Source organism: Ochotona curzoniae, unplaced genomic scaffold (assembly GCF_017591425.1).
Source record: "Ochotona curzoniae isolate NIBS_2020 unplaced genomic scaffold, NIBS_Ocur_1.0 contig_291, whole genome shotgun sequence".
In the NCBI taxonomy this organism is placed as follows: Eukaryota; Metazoa; Chordata; class Mammalia; order Lagomorpha; family Ochotonidae; genus Ochotona; species Ochotona curzoniae.
In genome coordinates this window covers 7,557,249-7,584,521 of record NW_024465649.1, presented here as the reverse complement: position 1 = coordinate 7,584,521, position 27,273 = coordinate 7,557,249, and the positions used below count along the sequence as shown (strand labels likewise).

Below are 27,273 nucleotides of genomic sequence, written 5' to 3'. Positions count from 1 at the left end.
GGAATCCAGTGACAAGCTATGTGGGAAGACTTCTCTGCCTCCCCAAACTGACTTAAGCCCTTTTCTCTCCTTGTTCCCATTGTGTATTGTGACTGCACATTTTGTATGTATGATGTCTCATCTACTAATTTGTAAATTCATTTAGCACCTGTTCATCTCATCCTACCCCAGCTACCCATACTTAGCTTTACACATAAAACACACTTAACACTCATACTTACACAGTTGCACACACATAATTAGTGAAAAAACTGAGGAGTGAATATTACAGATAAGAGATAGTATAACCTCTCATTACAGAGACTGTGGTCTCCATCCAGTATACCTAACTCACTTCTTCAAGAATAAGCATGTGGTTCAAGCACTCCCTAAACTACTCCTAAATGCCTGGAAAACTTTGTCCTTTGTGTTACAAATCACACTAGCAGGTTTTGTCCAAAAGCAAACTTTGTGCCTAGGTTTAGCATGAGTCTTTGATTACCACTAGTGAATTCTTTGCCAGATGTTGAGTTGACTTAAATTGCTCATTTGGCCCAGATGTTGAATTGGCTGAAATTGCTTGTCTGAGCTATAGAGTCAAACCAAAATGAAGATTTTGAATTTCTTCTCTTTTCTTTTTCTAATGAAAGAAGAATTTGTTTAGCTTGTCTTGCAAAAAGACTTTCTAGTTCTTGCTTTCTGGAAGAAAACATAATTTGTTGCAGTGAGCAATAAACATGCCTATTTTGTGTCTCACCATTATCAGTGCTCTAGCTGCAAGGAGAGGTGGGCAGCAATTTCAGGTAACTTGATTTCAGGGAAGTATTATTTTGTGCACTATATAGACTAAGTAGAACCTTTGACCAAAATACATAGATATATTCACATATACATATATAACACACATAGATGTGTGTATATATTTGCCAACAGTAGTCCTTTGCATTTATAAATTTGATTTAGCACATGCATGAGCAGCACAGATTTTGCTCCTCATAGCAACTTTATAGGGAAGTTAGGACAGTTAAAGACATATATTTTCCTTTTTACAGGGAACAACCAAGACGCAGAATGGTTCATAGATGCAAGAATAAATAATTATGTTATCTTATACTTTGTTTTCAAAGCAAAGTTCACATTGCTATTTTTTTGTTCCATTTGGTGACTGAAAAAGTTGAGATTTGAAATAACCAACTTGCTAAATATCACAGTGTTAAGTTGTAGATGTATCTTTTAAACCCATGCCGTAAGATTCTATATCTCAGACTTATTACTATGTTATATGGGAATACATATCTATTCAAATGTGATACAGTTTTGTCTTGAATTTCACCCTTCGAATGTCATCTCAGCAAACAAAAATATCTTGAAAGTGGAGTCCTTTAAACAAATAGTTGTTGATGACCTGTTAATGATTGATTTGAGATATAAGGTAGATACAACAGAAAAGAAGACTTCTGGGATTTTGCAGTGTATTACTGAAAGCAGTTGAGAAAATAGTTGTAGCTATTTATGGAAATGGTGGGAATCTGGAATAACATAAAGTAGACCTATATAAACTTTGACTTAAAGAATTGCAAAGGGATTCCTAGACGAATTGTTATCTGGTAATGCAATCTCAGCATTTGCTGCATATTTCTTGATAAAGTATAATTTATTTGTTTATTATATGCTTTGAACTTCAATGGGACTCTATTTCTGACAATAAAATTATAATACCAATATAAGAACAGTGTTAGAATCACCACTGCTACTAATACGACTGTTAATGTGATTATTTTATATTTTTATTTTATGTGCCAAATGTACTGCCTGAAATCTTGCAGTAGTCATCCAAGGTAGAGATTATTTCTCCATCTGTACATGAGAAAATTGAAGGCTGAAAAAGTAGGATTTTATAATCATATAACTTGTATCATAGCAAGACTTGAACCTGAGACTGATTCCAAAGTTTCATATTTCTTTTTCTAGACTAATTCTTTTCAATCATGTGTGATCTATCCTCCAGGGGACATTTGGAAAAGCTTACTTTGGTTATCATTTTTGGGCGGAAGATAATCATACAAGGATGTGATGAGTAAAGGCCATGGATGTGTCTAAACATCCTACTTCAGTGTTTAGGCCAATCCACCCTCAAGTCAAAGCTGAAAAATGCTATTTTGTCCTATGTCACTTGCTATGTCTCTTCATTGATTCAGTTTAATTTCTGCAGACTAAAGTAAATGTTGTGTTCATAGAGAATACTTCAAAAGGTTTACAGAAAAGTGAGTGTAAAGGTACGTTTATTTTGATGCAAAAAAGCTTTTTGAAATCCATGTATAGTTTTTTCTGCAATATGCATTTTCCATGGACTGTTGGAAGACTTCATATATGCATGACTTAAAAACTTAAAAATTAAACTTGCCTTTTACTTCTATCATCTATGAGCTGTTTGAAATACACTGGCACTTTGTCAACATGTTATTTGCTATTTGTTAAATAAAGTATTCAGTAAAAGCAGTTGTGAGATATGAAAGTAGAAGTGGAGTTAGAGAGAATAGAGAGTAATCCCTGCCCATTTGTTTCACTAGGAGAAATCAAGTCACGCTAAAAACTATTTGGCCTTCTTCCAACAAGCCATGTGTACTGGTTTCTTTTCATTTGTACCTATAGCAGTCTTCCCACTAAATCATATTCACTACTGTATGCCCACCAGAAAGGACAGAATCCCCTTGGCACTTCCTCAGACCATATGTAAACACATTAATATCCAAGATAAAATAAAGGAGATAAAGGATGAGAAAGTTGGAAGAATGTACTTAACAGAGGATTTTCAGCAGTACCATAGTCTGGGTCATGTCCATGTTAGGGAACAAAGTCAGGCATATTAGCGTGTTGGATAAAGAGAGACCTGTATTACTGTTGATTTTAATTATATTGGTTAATGTGGTAAAGATCTGCAACAATCCAATTTTTTTTAGTGACAACAACCACCACAAGAACAAATAAGGTATTTTTACCCTTTTTAAGGACTAAAGTAACATTCTAATAAATAAATATTTTGCCTTTGGTTATAAGACCAGATAGGGTGGATCCACAACCCAAACCCTGACTTCTATTCCTACCCCTGTGTTGGTGCAGCCTGGACACCAAACAGTGAAGAAGTAGTACCAAGTAATTGGAGTACAGTGTATTATCCCACCATGAATTCCTATGCCCCTGGTTTCAAGCAAATCCCTAAGCATCTTTTCAGCTGCAGAACCTTATCTGCCATTCAGAGAGAATTTTAAACCAGAACATTCTATCTGTTCTCTCATGTATTATTAGTACTTGGCTAAAAAGATGAGCTGTTATTTTCCTTTGCTGAACTTGGGAACAAAAACAAAACATACACAGAATGACCTAGCCCCAGGTTCTGACACTGCCAACCACCTGTTAGGAGGACTTCCTGCTCCAAGTTCAAAAGGTGGAAAACTGCTGGAAAAGTGTTTTGTTGTGGGCCCAGTGTCTAAGATTGCACTTGCGTCACTGGCTGTGAGAGTAGGATTGAGTCCACTGTTTTTCATGGCACAGAAACTCAACACATGTTCTTCACATCCATATACCGTCCCTGAACACTCATGTTTACTTTTGGCCATGCCCTTTAGCAGCTGATGGTGGGAAAATACTCATCTCTGGTTGTCAACCCATAGCATAGCCTAGCATCTGACCTGCTCCCTGCTTCTTAGTTATCTTTCAATAGGCCTGTTTCATTTCCTTGTTAATTTTTAAATTTTCTCTCAACTGTGCATTCTTATAAGTCATAGTAAGGTAATGTTTTTATTTCTCCATATTGTGTATCTTGGAATATCAGCTCAGTACTCTCTGCAGCTAGTGTAGCTTCTGGACAAACTAAGGGGGGAAACTACTTGGAACAGAGAAAAAGCATGCTAATCTCCAAATATATCCATTGGAAGTACCCTGCGCCCTACATTTCCATGACTGTAGTCTTGTTTCTGTCTCCTGTAATGTGCAGCATAAGGAAGAATTTGATTCTCTGAAGACAGTGAGAAACTTAAAAATCTTGAATATATAACTGATTCAAATCTTGGCTCCACTGCTGGCCAGGTATTGGAGGGAATCACTCCACACTCTGTGCCTCACTCTCCTTATTTGTGAAATGGGAATGAAAACAGTACCTATCTCAGAATTGTCTGAAGAGTGATTGAACTAATATCTGAGAAACACTTAAAACAACATGTTGAATGTATGTGGCCACGAATTGTGTGATTTCAAAATAAGGAATATTTTTAAAAATCAAGGCAGAAATTGATTCAGTTAGTGAGTGTGTGTTGGCCCATAGTCGCTTAAGGTTCAGGCTGAGTATCAGTAACACTGGGATGCAGAGGACTCATCCTTTCTTTGGAAGAGCTGGGAGGCTTAGAGTTTAGAGGCCAGCATGCAGAAAACCCCAGAGGAAGTTACCACAGGAATGCAGAAAATGCATACAATGACTGTCAGTATGAGTTTAGGGACACTCACTTGGGAGGTGACAGCTGGGATAAGCATCAGGAAGCAGGAACAGAATATACACCCCCCAGGGATATGGAAAGACGACCTAACCAAGATCATTCCATTCTTCCTGTGGATTCATATCACAGTTACACGTACAGTGGATGCAGTGAGATCTACCCAGGCAGCACAGTGTGGGTGCTAGAGTCAGTCTGCCAAGGTTCAAAGCCCAGCATTACCACCTATTATCAAAATATGGAATTGCTCTGTTATTCAGATTTTATGTCTGTAAGTGAGAATGGTGCCTCCACACACAGTTACTGTATTGAAGCCATCTCTTAACATATTGTGAATACACAACAAATTCCAGGCATTCTCTCTTAGAAGTGTGAATATAAAAGCTCCTGAATTTCAAGCCAGTGGCTTACATAGGGTTAAGTTGTTGCCTGAGTCTTCTGTTATAGTACCGGAAAAGCAAAATTGAATCCAAGGTAATGGAAAAGCTCCTAAAACTCAGCTTCAAAAGCAGAGATTGAAGAACTTTCTAACTCATGTGCTGTTTACCTACACAGCAGTTAATGTGAATGAGGAACTTCCTGACTGCACATTTTTTCCACCATCTCCATTTCAAAGAGAAAAGGAGTCTTGCTTATACACAAGCAACTATTGTGGTGGAAAGACAGGACGTTGGTGGCTCTGACCTCTGTGGTCTCCCTCTTACCATTTTGAATCCATTTACCCATTCACCCTAGCCAATGTTAATAGAGTTATCTGTTTGTTAATTTCTAATGTTTAAAAGTCAGAAGACATGGAGTGTCCTTAAATGCTAAACACTTGGGAAAGTGAAGACTTCCCAATTTTGTTTGAATGTGTTAGGCTGTTGATTCATACTGTTAGCATATTCCTGGGCTGAATTTAGCCTAAGGAGGTAAAAGTACACTAGCATTGTGACTCAACACTGTGAAACCTCATGGGGGGAATCGCCCACCAATATCAATAAAACAAGTGAAACGTTATACACCTTCTAAATCCAGGCCTCTCACTGCTCAAAGTTGTAAAGAGCAACCCACACCATTGGGTACTGTGAAATACATTAAACATGCAGGAATAATGTGGCTCCTTGAAGGAACATACACTGTCTGTTTCAATATGACATATCATTCTTGTCAGCCTAATGCATTTGGCCTGCTGATTCTTTTCCCCTTGTGCAGATCTCCTCATTAGGGGTAACAACATAGACAATAACATCTAAACATTCAATGAGACTGTGTTACCATCTCCCCCACTTAGATTGTGAGCATCTGGTGGCAGTGGAATGCAATCACAGTCATCTCTGTGACTTTAGATCACAGAACTTGAATCTAGTGAATGAATGTATACAAGAATAAATTTGCTTTAACTATGTGCTAAGTGATAGACTGTTTGTAATGGCAGATGCAGCTGTACAAAGAAAAATATAGTGCCATAGACTAAATTGCATAGGAGTTTTAAAGCATGACAAGTCTTCCAGAAGAAAAGTAAAACAAAGTGAGGACAAAGATATAGATATACATTGAGGGACCTCAGTAGGACAGCACTGTGCTGAAGATGACACACGTATAGTTTCATCCAGAAGCACTTATGCTCACACAAATGCTGATAACCCAGAAATGCAAACCACCATGGCTCTTCACAAAAGTGGGAGGAAGGGTTGAATGATAGATGTATTCTACTGAGAGCAAATGAGTACAGAGTATTTTTCATGGAGAAAATAACTGACATGAGGATGTAGAAATGGGATTGAGAAATGGTGAGCATTGAAACATAACTCTGATTTATGACATATGTAAAGTATTCCTGAAAGACACATTTGTAGTTCTTGACTACCATGTTGAAAACTTTGCATTTCCCCTCTACCTTCAGGTTTTGACATATCTTTTAAATAAGAGACTCATTACAACAGGACCTTAATTGCTTCTTTTATAAGAGCAGATGATATCTCCTGGGCAAATGCCTGCTAAAGCCAGGAACCAGGAACTCCTTCCAGGTGTCCCATGTGGATGACACAGACCCAACCACATGAACCATCCTTTCTCTTCTGACACTCAGGATGTATATTAGAAAGAAGCTGGAATTTGCAGCTGATCCAAATACTTTTATATAGGATATAGGTATCTCAGATGACCTCTAACCTACTGTACTCACCTAGCTGCACATCCCAAGGAGGCTTTACTGAATCCTATTCTACAGTTTGAGGAGAAGAAAGAGTGAAGGTAAAAAGTTTGGCTAGAATATTGTGTGACAGCGAGTTTTGAAAGGAGAGGGAATTTGCCAACTCTCTATGACATATCAACGATTTAGGTAAGAGTTATTTAAAATCTTACATATTCTTTATAGTTACCTGGCTATTAATGAATTAAATTTGTGAGATTATATTTCTTTTTTGAAATCAATTTTCTTTCATACTTAGGGTAATAGTGACTTGTTAACTTCAAGGTAGTTAGGGTAAGGCAGCCAGTCTCTCACCTGTTCTTATCTGTTGTCTTTGGTAAAAAATATCAGTGAAGTCATCCATTTAAAACAGAGCTATAAGACCTCCAAGAGCTTACAAAGAAAAACACTTGTCATAGAGTTGAATCGCTGTTGAAAAGTTCAAGAACTATTCTAAGGCTGTCACCCAGCACTGTTGCCTTAAAATTAAATAAACTATGACATAGTCTTACAGTAAGAAATAGTAGCTAACAATGAAAATTATTGTTTTTTTGGATTACTGTTATGGGGCAGAGGGCTACCCAGCTCCCTGCTAATGTGCCTGGGAATCCTGTGGAAGATGTTATAATTACTTGGAGTCCTGCCATCCATTTGTAAGATCAGATGGAGTTCTGGGTTCTTTGTTTCAGATTTGCTTTGCCCTACCTGCTGTATTTGGGTAGTGAGCCAGAAAAAAGAAGCAATTCTCTATTTGTCAATCTACCGTTAAATTAAATGTTATTTTAAAAATATTTGCTTCCTAGTTTCGACAGGTAGGTGGGATATGCTTATTAAATGCCAGTTGCTGTGCTAAGTACTAAAGATACAATAGAAACGAAAGACCTTTCCTCAAGGAACTCACATTCTAATTGGAAAAACAGGCTGGTAAAATATTCCAATACTGTGGGGGAAGTGCCTGATAAAAATATGAATGGTGCATTATGGAATCTAAATTCATTTTGCCTAAAAAAATCAGTAAACATCCCCTAACATGGCTCATCAACACTCCCTCACACACACAGTATTGGTTTGACACTTAAACATGAATAGGGAGAAGAATAGGAACTTACCATATTGACAATGTCAACAGGTTGAGAGGAAGAGAGAAAGGAGTTTATGTCCCAGCCAGCCTGACTTCCTCCATGCCCACCCCCCATAACTGACTTACAGAGTGGTGCAGAGTAGTCGTTGGCTGCCATGACATGAAGCACTAGACATACAATTCCCAGGAGCAAGAATGCACAAGGCAACCATGGCAGTTACTGGCTAAGTAACCAGAGACTGAGGGGTCATGCAAGCTTGGAAATAAACCTCAGCTCTACCATGACCAGATATATATAAGTCTCAGTCACCTTGTAAGCCCAACATTTTCATAAGTTCAAGTGTCCCACTTTCCTTCTCTCTATGTATCTGCTTTCATATGCCAAAATTTCCCAGTGGTAAGGTGTTAATGGTCTAAATTCAATCAAAGATGCAAAGTATTTCATTCATTCATTCATCCATTCATCCATTGAACATCTGTATAAAAATAAGAAAAGCTGGAGAAAACAGATGCAGTTTTATATACAACTCATAAATACACTCCTGGAGCTACTTGAGGAGAAAGTCTACCGGTAGATTTTTGGTCCAGTAGTTAGGACTATGGTTAGAATATCATGTCGTGGATCTGAGTAAGTGAGACTGAGTTCTGTTTCCAGCTCCTCATTCCAAATTCTTGCTAATATAGATCCTGGAAGACTGGTCATGGTGATTCAGTTAATTAGATTCCATTATACAAAAGTCAATTCACAATGGATCAGAGATATAAATCTGTGACATGATGATATCAAGTTACTAGAAGAAAAAAAAAGGAAACACTGCAAGACATTGGTATTAGGAGGAATTTCTTGGATAAGACCCTAGAAACACAGGCAATGGACCCCAAAATAGACAGATTGGGTTTGTCAAGCTAAGAAGTTTCTGCAGAGCAAATGAAACATTCAACAAAGTGAAGAAGCAGCCAACAGAATTTAAGAAAATATTTGCCAGCTGTGCAAATTACAAAGGGTTAATATCCAAAATCTGTAAAGAGCCCAAGAAGCTAAAAAATGATAAAACACAGCTGGTCAACAGGCACATGAAAAAATGTTCAGGATCACTAACTATCATATACAAATAAAACCACAATGAGATTTCACCTTATCCAAATTAGAATGACTAGCATCCAAAAATCAAAAAGTAATAAATTTAGGTAAGGTTGCAGGGGAAAAAAAAGGCACCTAATACACTGTTGGTAGGACTGTAGACTAGTACAACTGTTGTGGAAAACAGTATGGATTTACTCAGAAGTGTGAAAATAGAACTATCATAGATTCAGCTGTTCTTGTGAATCTATCTTAAGTAAATTAAATCAGCCTAGGAAGGAGTTCTTTATACCCTTATTTGTATAGCAGCTCAGCTCAATTCATAAAAGCTAAGATATGGAATCAGCCCAGATGCCCATCAACTGATGACTGATAATGAAAATGTGGTATATGCAAGTGGTATATATAATACAAAGTGTAAGAATAAAACCACATTTTATGATTTGATTATTGTTTATATTCCTTATATTCCTTGCATATATTCCTGCAAGACAGTTGTCTTTCTATTTTTCACTGGTTGAGTATTATGGTTGGGGTGCACTGAACCTGTGATTTTAAAGCAAATTGAAATCAGATTGCAAAAATTAAAGGAAAAAAAAAGAAGGAAAGAGGGGAAATTGACACAGGAATGGAGAGAAGTATGATTACCTTAGAATTGCATCTGTGAAATACATGAATTGTTGTCTTTAATCAAAAATGTAAAGTCAAGCAATTCCTGTCACCTAGACATATGGATAATGATCATGTATTTTAAAGATTTATTTTTATTGCAAAGTCAAAGATACAGAGAGTATGAGAGACAGAGAGGAAGATCTTCTGTCCAACAATTCACTCCTCAGGTGGCCACAACAGCCGATACTGAGCCAATCCAAAAGGCAGGAGCCAGGAGCCTCCTCTAGGTCTCCCATACAGGTACAAGATCCCAAGGCTTTGGGTCATCCTTGACTACTTCCCCAGGCCACAAGCAGAGGGGCTGCTGGAACTAGGACCAGAGCCTAAAAGGGATCCTGGCATGTTCAAGGCAAGTACTTTAGCTGCTAGGCCACTGTAGCAGGCCCCAGTGATTGTATTTTTATAAGATTTATTTTATTTTATTTTATTTTTAAACATTTATTTTTTATTTCAAAGTCAGAAATATACAGAGAGGAGGAAAGACAGAGAGGAAGATCTTCCATCCAATGATTCATTCCCCAAGTGACCACAATGGCCAGTGTTGTGCTGATCAGAAGCCAGGAACCCATATCTTCTTCTAGGTCTCCCATGTAGTGTAGGGTCCCAAAGCCTAGGTCCTTCCTTGATTGCTTGCCCAAACCACAAGCAGGGGACTGGATGGGAAGCGGGGCTGCCGGGATTAGAACCAGCACCCATGTGGGATCCCTGCACATTCAAGGCGAGGACTTTAGGCACTAGGCCACGGTGCTGGGCCCAGATTTATTTTATTTTAAATGGAGAGCTACAGAAAAAGTCAGATCCTACATCTGAAGGTTCTCTTCCCAATTGGCTGCAACAAACAGGAATAGACCATGCTGAAGGCAGAATTTTCAAATGGGTTTCCATGTGGGTGGCAGGAAGCCAAGTACTTAAGCTGCTTTCTTTTAGCAGGGAGGTGGGTCAGAGTGGAGGAACCAGGACTTAAATTTGCACCATATGGCATGCAGGCACTGCAGGCAGACACTTAATGTACTGTACCACAAATGCTTGCCCCTGCATATTAGTTATCTTTACTGGGATATGGTTTTTGGAGAATTTTAAGAGTTTATGTCTTGATCTGGATAGTTCTGTTTATTCTGAGAAAGCACTGAAGCATATGCTTGGCATGTGTAGCCTTTAATACACATTATATTTAATCTCATAAAGAATATTAAGGATATCCGGGAAACAACATCCAGGAGTGGCACAGAACTTCCAACAGGGTTGACCTGATAATCAAGCTCTCTAAAGTTGGACATAAGGAAAAGATCCTTAAATGTGCACATGAAAAAAAAAAACTGATAAATAAAGGAATGCCAATTAAACTAACAGGAGACCTCTCACAGGAAGCTCTACAGGCAAGAAGAGAATGGAACAACATATTCCAGATTCTAAAAGCTAAAAATTGTAGGCCCAGGATAATGTACCCAGCAAAACTTTCCTTTGCCTTTATCTTTGAAATGAAATAAAATTCTTCCACAGTAAAGAAAAGTTAAAAGAATACATGTCTCTTCCAGGCCGGTCCTACAAATAATACTTAAAGACATTCTCTTGACAGACAAGAGGAATAGCACCCAGCAAAACCAAAGGCAAATATGAAAAACATCCCAGTAAAATAACAACAGAAAACTAAATCAATGAACAACCCATTGCTAAAATTACAAAACCAAATTACCACCCATTCATATTAACCCTGAATGTAAATGGCTTAAATTCATCAATCAAACGTCATAGCTTAGTAGACTGGATTAAAAAACAAAACCCATCTATTTGTTGCTACAGGAGATACATTTTATTAGCAAAGATCAGCAGAAACTATATCTCATGGATTTTTATATTTTTTTGTTAACTTCACTTCTTCAAAATACTTTCTTCTCATTAAATTCTTCAATGTCTCATAGATCATACAGTAGCATCATTTTCTTCAAGAAGGTTCTTGAGTTTCCTTTTCATTTCCTCAGCAACACATTAGTCATTCAGTTCTTTAACTTCGTGGCATTGTAAATCTCTATTTTTTAATCTTTTATTATTATTATTATTATATGATAGAGTTAAAGAGGCTACTGGGATTTCCTTTATTCCCTAAACAATTCCCCCCCACACCTCATTCCCCTATATCATTATTAAAGTATAGTTCTTCATACACAGTCACATGTACATCATTGCGGGCATGGATAATGACAGAGAGTCCAGCATCCTATTGTCAAGATATAGTAAACAGTTTCATTGTAAGTCCATTTTTGTCTGGAAGTAGAGATGCATACTACATTGTATCCTCACATCTGGATGTTAGTCTCCATTTCACAGTTACTGTACATCCCCTTAAATGAAGCTACAATACAAAATCAACAATAGGAAGAAAAATAGAAATTTATAATGCCATGAAATTAAATAACATGTTGCTAGATATGATAGTCTCCACTACACAGGTACAATAATCCCCTTAACTGAAAAGCCACAAAACAAAACCCACAACAGGAAGAAAAAAGAAATTAATCACATCATGAAGTTAAATAACATTCTACTGAATTACCAATGTGTCACTGAAGAAATGAAAAAGAAAATCAAGAACCTTCTTGAAGAAAATGATGCTATTCTATGATCTATGAGTCACTGAAGAATTAAATCAGAAGAAAGTGCTTTGAATAGATGAAACTAACAAAAACATCAAAATCCATGAGATGTAGTTTCTGCCGATTTTTGTTGGTGAAATGTTTCTCTTCCAGACAAAAAATAGATGGGTTTTATTTTTTAATTGAGTCACTCATTTTCTGTGACAGACATCTCTGTTTTTCTTCTTGTTGTTTCTTCTTGTTGTTGTTGGAGTCCTGGCGACTGGTGGCTGTCCCATATTGTATGGTTTTTTTGTTGTTTCCTCAGTGCTGAAGGAGGCTTGTATAGTCATGGCCCTGAAGAGCGAGAAAACAAGATGGACTTAGACACATCCTGGGTTTGCCTAGAGGTACTTTGAGATACTGGTCTGAGTATTACATAATTTCAAAATTCTTCCCTTTGAAATATAAAAATTGGATAGAGTACAGAGGAAAAGCAACATATACAGACCAGATTACCTATGCATACCAAAAACAAAGAATGACAGAAAGAAAATCACATATATGAGAATACTCATAATGCCTTTTGTGTTGCATAAAGTTTAAAATAGTGTGGATCCAAGAGCCATGTGCCCTAAATCCCCTTATCGACACCATCGGCTACTCTCTCTTTTTTTTTAAGATTTATTTTTATTATTTATTTATTGGAATGACGGATATTCAGAGAGGGAGACAGAGAGGAAGATCTTCCGTCTGATGATTCACTCCCCAAGTGAGCGCAATGGCCGATACTATGCCGGTCCGAAGCCAGGAGCCTCTTCCGGGTCTCCCACGTGGGTGCAGGGTCCCAAAGCTTTGGGCCATCCTTGACTGCTTTCCCGGGCCACAGGCAGGGAGCTGGAAGGGAAGCGGGGCTGCCGGGATAGAACTGGTGGCCATATGGGATCCCAGGCTTGCAAGGCGAGGACCTTAACCACTGCGCCACCACGCCGGGCCCCATCGGCTACTCTCTTTGTGATCGTGGCTCAGTTACATACCCTGTTGGCCTAAGATTTTCATCTGCAAAATAATCATAATGGGCAACATACACTTAGAATAGCACCTGGAACAGGCAAATATTCCAGCCATAGTAGATGTTAGGGTGAAATAGAGAACAGCTAAGGTTTTATGGTCCACAAAGATAACTAAGTGAAGATCTTTCTAATTATAAGGTCTGAGGAGAGAGAGCCTTAGTGGAAGAAGCTTCCTGGGACACTTAGCAGGATTAATTGATCCTGCCAGGAGACTGCTTTAGCTGAAAGCCACCAGCAATCTGCCTTTGCTGAGTGATGTGTGAACATGCATGCGTGGCAGCTGCTTGGCACCCCGGGACACTGTCAGCTCTGGGAGTACAGTGGTTATGTTTTTCATGTATTATTTCCCTTGCAATATTGAGCACAGGGCTGACTGTGATGTGTGCTTAGGAAACATTTCTTACACTGAATGATGGTCAAGAGTGGAGGGACAAAATATCAACCAAGGCATAGCATAGCACGCACCGAACTGTTGTGTTGCTATGCACTGAACTTTCATAGATGAGGCATCAGGAACTCGTTTTTCTGAAGCCATGGGAGTAAGAGATAGTATCTGGAGGTGTCCTCAAAGCCCGCATCCTCTAAGCTTGTTTCTCATTACCCACTGATGTAGAATGAGCACAGGACCAGGAGGGCAAAGCCTGGCCAGACTCCCATTCTAGGAGCAGGTACAAGGGTGCAACCTTCTGCATGGGCTGAATCTTGATGTCTGCTAAAACACAATTGTTTCATCTGCAGGATTTGGCAAATGCCAATGTCTTCCCTATCGGGTTTTCTGTAATTCATTTTTGTTCTCATCTTCCGTACTATTTATTTATTTAATCCCTTTATTCACTCTGAACTGATTTCAGCCACATGTCCTTCATTGTGTTACAACCTGGGTCTTTTATGCTACTCAGGCTTCTTTGCTTTGTTTTTCTTCCCCAGCTGCTCTACATAACACATAATGCTCTGAGCTCTCTGGCCTGACAGTTATCTGGAGCCCGGATTGCCTTTCACTCCCACCCGAGTCTCTTGGGATGGGGGGAGGTGAAAGAGAGAGGACCACAAGATCCAGCTTCAGAATTTCTTTTTTGATCTGATTTCCTCCTTTTCTGAAGCTGGGGCGGCAGGTTAGATTAGTCTGTATAGGTGTGGTGGAGCCTTGTGACTCTCCCCAGGGAAAAGCCTCACCTTATAGAAACTTGGAATGGATTTGGGCTATCTCAGAGTGAATTCCAAACTTTGAAGAGTCTGTTAATGTTCAACTAACCCCAACAGAAACCTCTGGACATTTATGATGGAACCGAAACTCATGCCAAGGGAAGACATACTGGGTCTGCTATCAGGAGCTGTGGCCAAGAAAGAGCTAGCCTACCACTAGAGATCCTTTTCACTGAAATCTTAGGCTCCTCCCTAAGCTCCAGTGTCCTAAGAATGTCGTAAAGAATCTAGGCACTTTCCACCTCCTTCCTGCTGCTTCCCTCAAAAATCTCACCATCTGCCCAGTCATTGTGCCCATTGTGCCTATTGTCTTCTGGTTCCTTTCTTTACCTAGAGGAGCCTTCAGATAATTTTTTGAAGCCAAGGGCATGTGTCCTGCTGAAGTGGATTGGGACAAGTGCCTCTTGGGATATACACATTCCAAACTGAGTGCTGTTCTGAGTCCTGGCTCCTTTACTTCCTGCTAATATGCCTTGAAATGCAGCAGATGACTGGCTGAGCACTTGGGTTCCTGCAGCCTCCATGAGAGGCACAGATAGTTTTGGCTGAGACTGATACTGACCATTGCAGGCATTTTGAGTGAACCAATTAACTGAAGATCTGTTTCTCACATCTTTCTTTCTCCTTCTGTCATTCTGTTTTTCAAATAAATAAAAAATCTTTTTTTTTTTTAAGAAATGGACCATTTTTCTAGGATTAAGAAGATTGCTGAAGGAAACCTGGCCCTATTTTCTCCCTAAAGAAATTCGGGTCTATTTGAGCAGCTCCTAGATCCAAGTTGGGCACTACCTCTAGGGTGTCCATTGGGGGACTATCCTGGAATGTACTAGCACATAAGTGAAGAAAAAACATCTTTTCCTCTGCCCATCTTAGCTTTATCTTGGAGGCTCTTAAAATAGATACACAAAAGAAAAATACATGAATTTGTTCTAAGTGTCATAAGACACCAAATTCCCTAAGAAGAGGAAGACCCTAACAGACAGTTCAAACTGCATATTCTATGCTAGGTTTTTTGAAGAGTGGAGAGTTGTGGGAAAATGTTACGGACCATAACAGGAAATAAACTGGGACTTCAGCAAGCCCTGTTGGTTCAACCTCTTCTCTATTCCTACTGAGATGTGAGAATGATCCTTTCCTTCTGGTATTACATGAGGGTATGTGGACCTCTTCAAAGGCAGGTAGTAAAATCCGTCCTATGTTTTATTGAACTACTTCAGGAGAGAAACGCGGGAAGATTGATGTGAGCATCCTGCTTCTGTGGTTTACCCAAGATACCTTCATCCTAAAATATTCATTATATAGACTTGCCAAGTTTGGGGGTGACTTCTTCTGAACCCCTGTAAGGTATTAGAATTGAGCATAATTAGCCTGTGCATACCATCCCTGCCTCACAACTGAGGACACTGAGGCTCACATAGGTGCAGCAGATGGTGGGACTGTAGTCAAATACAGATCAATCTGACCTCAGGCTCAGAGTTTCACACACACGAGCACAGCAGCATCTGGCTCATTCTCAATCCTATGCCTTTCCGTGGTTGTCTCTTACTTCCAGTTTTGTCTGAGATGCCTTTCCCTTCCCATCATTTTCCTGGCTGGGCAATGCATTACAGCCTCACCTTCTGCAGGAAGTAGCCCCCAGTCAAGAATAAGGGAAGGGGCTCCACACCTACTAAATGTGGAACTAGTATAATGAAAGGAAATAAATTTCATCTTTGGATTTCTAGCACCTAACCCAGTACCTGGCTTAAAGGGTAAATCAGTAGATAGTTGCTGAATTACTAATTCAATTTATAAAATATCATAAGGCAACCCTGTGACTTAGAATTACAGTTTTAGATTCATTCTGGGATTTTATTCTCTAAGATACATTTGTGGTACTTAGGAGAGCTCTCTTAACTTGGATTTCTTTATTTTACAGAGAAATTTTGGTGAGTTAACTTGGATATTTGGATTAAATTTCACACTGACATTTTACCATGCTTAATGCCCATGTGTTATAAATGTGTCTTTTATGAAGTAATACATGACAGTGTCCAAATAATCCAGAGGCTTGTGTTGAGGCTAGGAAGAAAGGAATTTCAGAATTAAGCTTTTGCTGTCTTTACTATGGATTTTGTTAGGGTTTTCTAAGTCTCAGATTTCCAAGCTGTTATATACTAGCCTACCTTTGAGATTTGATCTGAGTAGAAAGAGGAAACAGGGAAATGAGACCCAGTTATCTGACGGTCTATTCTTTGTTCTCTTCACCTGCAGCTCCTGCACAGTATGTTGTATTGGTTTCTAACTTGTGCCAATCATAGAATAGCATGGCAAGAAGACATTAAGAGTAAATGCCCATCACTAATTGCATTGTGTTATGAATAGTGCTGCATGTCACTGTGGCTCTTAGGATTATAATTAGATTTTAGTTCGTTCTTAACAGTGTTTAAAATGTTAGCCTGGATTGTGCCTACTGCCTGGTTCCTCATTTTCCTTATTCTCCTGGGCCCCCCATTATTTTGTCATCAGCTATGTGCTCAGGGACAGAAAGCAGATGTTCCAGTCAGTCTAAGTAAGCCCAAGGAACTCTGGCTAAGCACGTATCATGGTGAAACCAGAGTGCATGAACTGAAAATACCAAGATATGTTACTAACAATGAGACTGAGTTGATAGTAGTAACAATAATGACAAAAATATAGGGGCAAACCGGGCCTGTCGCGGTAGCCTAGTGGCTGGAGTCTTTGTCTTGCACGTGCCAGGATCCCATAAGGGTGCTGGTTAAAATCCCGGCAGTCCTGATTTCCATCCAGCTCCCTGGTTGTGGTCTGGGAGGGCAGTACAGGATGACCCAAAGCCTTGGGACCCTGCACCCATGTGGGATACCCAGAGAAGGCTCCTGGTTTCAGATCAGCTTAGCTCTGGCCATTGTGGCCACTTGGGGAGTGAATCAGAAGACAGAAGATCTTCCTTTCTGTCTCTCCTCCTCTCTGTGTATCTGACTTTCCAATACAAATAGATGATTCTTTAAAAATATGTATCGCGGACAAACCATGTCCTGGACCTTGTTTTACTCACTTATCTTCACTTTAACACTCTAAGTCATCTGGTGTCATAATTGCAATTTTATAGTTCAGGAAACAGGCGCAGGAAAGCTAAGTGATTTGACTAAATTTCTAAGCCTGAAATCTATCACTCTAATATCAGAATAATTTACTCTTAACTATTATGTTCTGACTGGTTCAAATATCTAATAAATATTTTTACCGTTTGGATGAAGACCTGGCTCTGTGGAAGGATAAGAGGGGAATGTCTAGTGTGTAAAATATCCTTGTAGGCTTAAAACAGGATTATTTTTTTAAGCCACATTTGTTTCAAAGGGAAGGCAGTGTTTCACTCAGCGTTAGAGTCACAGATGTCTTTTCAGTTGCTGGGCTCTCTGTTATTTGTTAGGCACATAGTTAGTCCTTTGGACTCACTTCCATGGTATCTCATAGTAAATCCTGAATCAAATGTCAGTTTAATAATGCTGTCTAGGGCATATTTAATTGTTAAGTCTTTTTTTTTTTTTAAGGAACTAATTTGGGTAGTCTTCATGCAGTAGAATTGGATAGGAAAAAGTAGGGTTCAACTACATATTGGTGACTCCCTCACCCCATCCAACACAGGCACTATCCATTCTAGCAGTGGGGAACTTTAAACAAGTGATTGAAAATGTGACCTTGTTTTCCCTGCTTGTGAAACAGCAGATTAACCTGACTCACATGATTATTTTGAGAATTGAGACATGTGATATTCATGAAGTATAAAATATAAAGTTATTTTCAAAAATCAAGAATCTTAAAAGCTTTATTTTTCAGCAGTGAATAACAGTAGCAGAGAATAACAAGCGGCTTTGTGAGATTCCAGTAATTATATCATTGACCTAGAGCTGATGCTCAAAACTCTTCTATATTTTTCATCTTTAGCCATATTTAAGACCTGATGAAAGCACTATCACTATCTGGAAAATTTCAGGTACTTTGCAAGTTGAATGACTTGTGCCACATGCATTCATTTACTAAATCAACAACAGTAACAATAACAAAATTAGTGAGCCACTACAGTGTTAAGACTTGCCCTGGACTCATAGTCTTGTTGAAGGCAGCAACTGTGCAAACAAGTAAATGATGGAGGCAGTGATAGAGTTTTATGATGCCAGGAGGTGGACCTGGGAAGGAGGCTGAGTTGGTGCCATTTGCCTGGAGTACCTGAGGGATGTTGACAGATGTGATCAAGTAAGGCTGCTGAGGCTTCTCCATAGAGTCTGTGTTCGCAGGTAGGTGGTAGGAGACTGAAAGGCATGGGTAAACAATGCCTGCTCAGAAACAAACAGCCAAGGCACTCTGTAGAGCGCCTTATGCCTGGAGTGTGGATAGGCCTTTGATGGAATGGGTCCTATTCCTTGAGTGCTGGTATGTACCCAGTGTTTCTCACTTTGCACCAACAGCCATTTTTAGGGAAATATTATTCTCCACATTCTTCTTTAGTAGAAATTAAAGTTCCATGGATGAGAGGTCAAAGTATTTACCTACTGAATTGATGCATGAGAAAAATATCAAATAATAACATAGCAATAGCAGAAGTGATAATAATACTAGAGTATCCATTGACCATATATGGCTATGAAATTTTACATATTTATGCATTTAGTTGAAAGGTGGAGTCACACAAATGGGAGAGGTGAGATCTTCTGTCCACAGTTTCACTCCCCAAATGGCTGCATGGCCACGGGTAGGAAAGGCCAAAACCAGAAGCATGTAATTTTATCCAAATCTCTCACCTGGATGGCAGGAGATCAAGTATTTGTCCATCTTCTGCTGCCTTGCTAGGTGCTCTATTGTTTTTTCATTTTTTAATTTTTATGATATATTTCTATAGGCTCAGGGGTCTCCCCACTCACCTCCCCCTCAACTGATTTCCCTTCTATTATTGAACTAGTGTAGTCCTTTAAAAACAGTCATAAGTCCATTTTAAGTATATTCTGACATTGTAGGTATATCATGGTAAAACAATCCAGCATCCTATTGTCAAGATTTATATTTAACAGTTTCATTGGGAGTCCATCTAAATTTTAACCAATTAAAATTTAATGGAGAGTGGCATACAGAGAAGTGAAGATACACTGCAGTATGTACCTCTACTCCCGAATAAAGGAAGACTCTCAATGAATGTGTTAAATAGATATATGTTGTACTTTCTACCATGGTCTATAGCTACAATGTCATGATACATGGTACACTTAAATAGCAGAATGATGGACCTGTGACTGTTGCTGAAAGACTCTTTTAATTATACAGGAAAAAAGAGTGGGGAAGGAAAGTGGGGAAAGGAGAAATCGCTGAGCTTATGGACTGTATCATGAAAATTTAAAATAAATAGTTAAATAAACAATAAAAATAGAGCATTTGGTTCCCCAGTTGTGCTACCCATATTTCAAGAGCTTAATTGCTGTCTACAACTGATGACTCCTGTTTTGGACAGTACACATAGAGAACGTTCCCATCCTCTTAGAATGTTCTATTGGATGACATAAGAACTCTGAGTATCCTAATGCATACAAATCTCATAATCATTCTATAAGGAAGACACTCGGATTGTACAGACATAAAAATTGAAGTGAAAGAACATAATAAAAACTTTACCGAATGATTTTCCTGTTTTTAAGCAATGCACTATAATGCCAACCCTATCTATACATTAAATTCAGTATGAAGAATAATATTAGTCAAAGTGATAGAATTCATTGCTGCTCGCATATATAGTTGGGTTCCTATGCAGAGAAGATGTCTTTGCTATGAGCTCTTCCATCACACACTTGGCTAGTAATCTCTGGAACTGTTTAGTCCTGCAGCTCACTTGATAGGGTTTAAGTCAACTTATTCCTTCTGAAGACAGACTCTCAAATCTCAAGTTGATGCAGTGTTAATCAGTATTCACAACCTTTCTCATAATTTTTCTCCCCTCTGAGGAGTTTGCGATTGTTACTGCAAGAGAATCTTTGGCAAGATGCCAACACAGGAGACCAGGAGAATGAAAAATCCTAGTTTGTGTCTTGCTTCTGCCTCAAAGTAGTTACACCAGCCTATATAAGTTCCTTCATCACCCTGAATTTCAATATCTTTAACTATGAACTAGAAATAAAATATTCCTGTCCTACAACTTTCTAAAGCCTAAATGAAGGATATGCTGTTTGAGGATGCTTTCAAACAAAGCTCTAAAATAATTTCATATAGCCATAAAGTGAAAGGCAATTATAACACAAATGCTAGAACTTGGGATGTTTTTCTCTATTTAAACCTTTAAAGTTTTCAAAGAAGCTATGATTTGAAAAATTATAGGATAACATACTCTTCCTAATAAAATTAGAAACGTCTCTTCTCCTCTTATGGAAATAGAGTAGATACTCAGTAAATGTTTGAATAGAAGGGGAAGGTGGATGGTCGCCTGGATGAGAGAGAGACAATGCATAAAGCTAAATAAGAGAGTTATTTATGAAATTTCAAGTCTTCCATCTTAATTTTGTTTTTAAATATCATGCTTTATTTGACGTATCTGCATTTTCAAGGGTGAGGCTTGTTGAATAAGATTCTTAAATGTGTCCATTGAGTCATTAAGCTTGTTTTTCTGCTGCGTATTTTTTTCATTCGGTAGGTATTTATTGAGAAACTACTGTCAGCTGGGCATTTTACAAGATTCAGGGAAAACATGGGCACGTCACTCTTCTTCTTGATGACTGTTCCTTCAGCTTTTAGTTTTGCTTGTAACCTTTCTGAGGAACACAGAACGGACTGACACTTGTGCAGCTTTATGAAGGCCCCAGCAGCATTGAGGGGTACACTTGTCAAAACTTCATCTTAGGAGTCATTTCTGATGTACATCTGTGACCCTTGATTGCTCCAGGAGTTGTGAAACATGATTATTTGGAAAAGAGAAAGCTCCTCCCATATTTTATATTTCCATGCATTTTTTTCCTGCTTGTTTTTGACTTACTTTCTAGAGGATACTCCCTTGCCCTCAAGCTCTGTGTGGTCTAAGGGAAATTGGGATGTGTCAGTTCTCAAACTCATGTGGCCTCTCAGCAAGCAAAAGCCATGCACTGCTGTGGAATTGGGGTGAACATTAGGGGAGTTCACTGCCTTGAAGGCAGATTGGGCAAGACCTGCCTCTTACTGGTTATTATTATTATCCTTTATAGATGTGAGAAAAAATTAAATGAGAAAACATTTAAACAGCTTAACACAATATGTAGCCTTGTTTTTATGGCTGATAATTTTTCTTGGATGAAACAGTACAATAGACTTTGGAGAGATGGTTCAAATGATGGCAATGGGGGTGACAGTGAAAAAGAGAGAGTAGTTATGGTGATACTAACTTGGCTATCACTAATCAAACCTCTATTTCTAAATGTTTCCTCACTATTGGAATAGTCATATGAGCTTTCCCATTTTACAGCAGATCCTTATGCCTCTTAATAGGTCTTGGGTCTATCTGAGATATATCTCATTCAAGAAATAGCAACAGTGAATTTGCTAAATTGCTCAGAAACAAAGAAATATTTCCCACAAATTACTTTTTACCATTATGTAAACCTGTATCAGAACTGAATGAATTTTTGGCACCACCATGGCCTGTATTTCCTGAACTCATATGTTTTATTCCAAGGAATTCCTTGAACTCGCTTATAATGCTGTGGACCAGCAGTAGTCAATCTCATATCTGTCAAATATCTGAGGATTAGCATCTTTAAGGCCTCATTATCTTGAAAGTTACAGAGAAGTATGTTAGAGAAAAGTCAGTGAGTCTTAGTAGAATCGGATTACTTGAATGATAATCTCATTGTGAGCTCTGCAGCCCTGTGAAGACACTTTTCATTTCCAATTCTAGGCCTCTGTCTTGTTACCTGAGCAATGAGGATGATAACAGCATCATCACATTAGTCTGTTTTAAGATGAGTTGTGTCTCTGGGAGACATCTTTCAACGACTCCGTTACAATTTGCTCATATTTAGAAGTTCTTCCTACCCACAAACCTTTGCACCTGAATAGGGAGTGTTTTATTTGAGGCCCATCCAAGGGATGTAATGTGAAAATATGGTGACCCTAATGCTGAAAGAGCTCAGAAAGGCCTGATTCCCTCTGTGAGGCAAGCCAGAAATCAAAATTATGGAAGCTCCTTCCACTCCTAGACTAGAAAGCAAAGCTAAGAGCTGATATTTCTGGAGTCTGAGATAGTGTTCTCCAATAAATCCTGCAGCCAGAGTGGCATTGTGCACAGGACAGAAATCCTGGAGGGGAAACAGCTGCTGCATGAGATATGGCTTGAGACAGATGAGATGAGATGTGCTCTGCCTGCCCCTCTTCCCACCAGCACTCACATATCCCAGCAGGGCTACCCTCAGCTAACGTGAACTCTGGGAAGAACAGCCTAGACATGCAGCCCACAGAAGTGTACAGAGTAAAAGAATTGATCTGAAACCAAAGAAGCCCAGCTATCTTGCAGGCGTAAGTCCTACATGTCACTTGCCTGGTTTCTGGGCTCTAATCACTATTATAACCTGCAAGGGACGTTTAGAAGAGCTGTACTTCCCCCTGCTGATAGTCCTCTGAACAAGAACAGAGCTGCACACATTACTGTGCTCCAGAAAGTGTAATTTAGAATAAATAATGGACAAAATGTAGAAATCTGTTGAAACGTCTGGGAGAATTGTAGCTTTTTCTAGATCATACTCTAGGAAGGCCCACATAGTTAAGTGAGCAGTTCCTACAACATCTGAGGATGTGTTGTTGGAAGAGACACTCCAGCCTGCCTTTATCACTTACTCCCTGAAGTCAGTGGAGATTGAATTACTTGTGAAACATCCCAGAACCTCTACATTGGGTTGGCTGCCCCTGCAACCAGTGTGCCTCCTGCACCCTTTAAGATTCTGTCTCCCTCCCAGCTAACTGTGTCCTGAGATCAGGGACTTGGATTCATCTATGCAGCAGCCCCAAGTATTCATAGCTTCTCACTTCCTACCTTGAGCTGGTAGAAAGTGCGGTAGGTCCTAGGCTACCTAGCATGTTGGTAATGCAGTTCCTTCTTCCTGGAACTTTTACTATAGAAGAGGAGCAGACAGTATATATGTCCTTTTACAACTACCAGTTACTTTTTTTTTTTTTTATAAAAGAAGTCCCATGGCACATGAGAAGATTAACAGGGAGCTTCCATGTTTCCTCAAGGATTGGGGAGCAACTAGACATATTTGAGTGAGAAATAATTAGAAGTTAGCCTGGCACAATAAGAAACTGGACAGATGGAAGACCAAGTTCAAAGGTGTTGAGGTGAAAAAGAGCACCAAAGATAAGAGAATGCAAGCAGGGTGGCTCTGCATTGAACTTGATCGGGTCAGTGTGATGCATCTTTCTATCCTGTGTCCCAGTCTGTGTGTCCTGATCTTAGCACCTTCTACCTCTTTTTATGCACTATAATTATGTGACTTTAAAAGGTTATAGCTCCCACATCATATCCAGTATCACATGCTGTGCTTTGAATATGCTTGTTGGATATTTTCATAAATGGAAGGTGGTTCCAGGCTCTCACAAGCATCACGGAATGTGGGCTATATGGGAGAGTCCCAGTGCCTCACATTTATGAAAATGTTGTACTACATAGCATTCTCTGAACAGGAGCTCACTTTTTTTCTTTCACCCTTGGGCCCTTAGAATTCAGCACCAAGCAGTAGTAAAAATGGTGACCTAGGCATGCTGAGGAGATTGAGTTATCCTACATTTTCTGTGACTTTTCCAGTTTTGAAATTGAGGTATAATGTATCTGACCTCTTGCAAGTCAGCTTAAGCAGACCTTCATTTCTCCTCTGATGCCTGTTCCATTAGTGGCAGCCACTGGAATATGTCTTCAGCTGATGAGACCATGCATGTAAACACATAGCATAACACCTGGTACTACTTGGGCACAAAATCACTGATGGCGGCTGCTTTTGTTATGACAATTATACTTAGCACCACTCTTCCAGCACTGAATGCTATTCATAGACCCAAGTAAAGCCAAAACAGAACGGGTTTCCTAATTTCCCCACGCAGGCAGCTGTGTTCTTTTGGTTTCTATTTGAGATTTTCCTACTCATGGGGCTCATCCTCCACATTGTTTGGCTTTTTAAAAAATGGTTTATACTTGTTTTTAACTTTTTCTACATTTTTAGAGGATTTTTGTTTTGGTTTGCTTTCTCACAGGAGTGATTGGAGCAGATGTGAGGGGTCATGGCCTCGCCTGTGAGGGACAGCCAATGACATCACGGCTGGCCATCATCTGTGGAACGTCTTCTTGTCACATGGGGGTGAGTCAGCTGGACACACAGGCAAGGCCACCACACGTGGCGGAAGACAAATCCATGGGAGACTTGAGCTGGTGACTTTTTCATGCCTTCCTCTCCTTCCTTTTTCCTCTTCCTGCCTCCTTGTGCTTCTTGTTACCAGAAGCCAGCCTAATCACCAGCAGTCTTACTTGCATTTGTCAGGCACTTCTGCAGGGGCCAGATTCTTACAGTGAGAAAAAAAGTCAAGTCGGCCTCTGACATCACACTAGCCAAAGAGCCCAGGCAGGGAAGGTGAAATTGGGCCAAAGATGGCAAATCCTGACTCACTCCCCAAGTCTGATGGAGAGCCATATCTTCTCTGGCAAGGATTGTCTGTTTTCCTTGGCGGTGAGCTCTCCCTCAATCAATATAAATCCATCTCCCTGAGAGCATCCTGATGATCTATAGAATTAGGCTGCACATCATGGCTTCAGAAAAGAACACTGATAAGCAATTTTCACTTTGTTAATTTTTCTCCATGAATTAGTGGAAAGGCTTTCTCCAAGATTGCAGTTAAAATTTAGTGCCTACCCTAAAATTTATATCTTCTTTAAATGCATACGTCTGAAAGCATTCCATTTCGATAAGTACCCATTTCTACCATATTTTTATTTAAAAGTCATTACTTGATTCCACTTAGATGGACGACTACTTGGATTTTTTCCCAAATGAATGAAATAGAGGGAGAGTATGAGGGGGGTGATGGGGATGAGCAAAGATGAGCATGAGACACAGCTCAGGGCGGAATCACTGCAGCCCTGGCAGAGCTCATGTGCAGAGTGCAGTTGTTGACACTTTGTGGGTACCACCAAGCCTTTTTTGCCTTTTTAAAAAAGATTTTATTTATTTTTATTATAAAGTCAGATATATAGAAAGGAGGAGAGATAGAGTGGAAGCTCTTCTGTCTGATGATTCACTCCCCAAGTGAGCGCAACGACTGGTGCTGCGCCAATCTGAAGCCAGGAGCCAGGAATTTCCTCCAGGTCTCCCACATGGATGCAGGGTCCCAAAGCATTGGGCCATCCTCAACTGCTTTCCCGTGCCACAAGCAGGGAGCTGGATGGGAAGTGGAGCTGCCAGGATTAGAACCGGTGCCCATATGGGATCCTGGTGCACGTTCAAGGCGAGGACTTCAGCCACTAGGCCACGCCGCCGAGCCACACTGAACCTTTTTTAACTGTCATTTTTGTTGAGTAAATAGGAACACATTGGCTCAATTCCTATTTCTGTTTCCAGGCAGGGCTAAACCTTGGGGCCATACAAATGCTCTCAGCTCTTCTATGGAGGAGATATAGTATAACAGATGTTACGGTACCATATAAGGCCCCCAAGCATAAATCCAGATTGTACTTGTAGTACTGAGCATCTGTCCATACCAGACATTGCTCAAAGTTTTCTTGCCCTGATGGTTCATCTTATATATATGGTCTCTAGCCCCAGTTTCTCCACATACTGAGCCTAGGCACTAGGGCAAGAGGTAGAAACTCCCTGGGACCCAAGTTCCTCACTGGTGAAGCATTCAAAGCTATAAACCCCCTCTCATGGTGCTATGAGCACTAAATAAGGTCACGTCAAATGCCTTACATGTGGTAAACACATGAAACACTAGAGTGAACTTTTGATGACCAGGAGTTGTTGAATGAAAAGGAGGCCATGATTAACTTTTCTTGGAGGAGTTCAGAGTTAGAGGAATCTTCTTGATGTGATATTTGGGCCAGACTTTGAGAAAGTATGAGTTCTTTTTGTTTCTCTGGGCAAATTTTGAAATGGAATTTCTTTAACTATATCTAAAAATCTATCATATCCTTCCTCTTCAGTAACCCTATGGGAAAATTTAGCTGTCAATGAAGGCCCCTGTTAGAATGATATGCTGAATAGCCAGCAGCCTACATTTTCCCTGACATTGTCTACCCTTTTCACCTGTCTTCATTGTCCATTGATTTAATGTGATTTAAATCATCTCCTGTTTTCATAAAACACATCTAAGCTGACTTCTCTTGTAAAGTTTGATATCAAGAAGTTTTACTCAGGTGAGGTTTCTTCTTTTAGAAATGTATTTATTTGGGACACAGAGTATCAGAAACAGCAACTTCTGCCATCCACTGATTCGCTCCCAAAATGACCCCAACAATCCTGGGGTAGGCCAGTCCAAATTCAGGATTCCAGAGCCCCATACATGTCTCCCACAGAAGTAGAAGGGACCCAAATATTTGACCAAGCAGAGCAGTTGAGTCTGAAGTCAGTGCTTCAATATGTGATGCCAGCCTCCTAAGTGATGGATTCCACTGCATCACAGTGCCATCTCCTCAGTTGATGTTTCTAAGTAGAAGTGATTCTGAATGAATGTGTGTGTCTATGATATCCCACTGTTCTGTTTTATTTCCCCTTATTGAGGATGATACCAGCTTCTCCAACACATGTGTTCTAGAAACTAGGAAACTAGGTCATGAAAAAGTACATTCATGTTCTCAGGGTTATAAAGGTATCGTGTTCTGAACCTGAGGCCAATACAGATCTGGCTGGCTCCAGAATTCCCATTCCTCCTAGTCACTCTGTGCCATACCTGATTTCAGTGTCCCGGGGG

The 27,273-nt window shown here is 39.6% G+C and overlaps 1 protein-coding gene across 2 annotated transcripts in view; it reads left to right on the top strand.

Moving 5' to 3' along the window:
* Positions 1-27,273, top strand: part of FGGY (FGGY carbohydrate kinase domain containing) — a 395,820-nt gene that overhangs the window by 197,723 nt on the left and 170,824 nt on the right. For both annotated transcript variants that reach the window (XM_040978475.1, XM_040978474.1), the window contains one exon: positions 24,568-24,671. In XM_040978475.1, the coding sequence (XP_040834409.1) occupies positions 24,568-24,671 (104 nt within the window). The remainder of the gene's footprint in view (positions 1-24,567; positions 24,672-27,273) is intronic.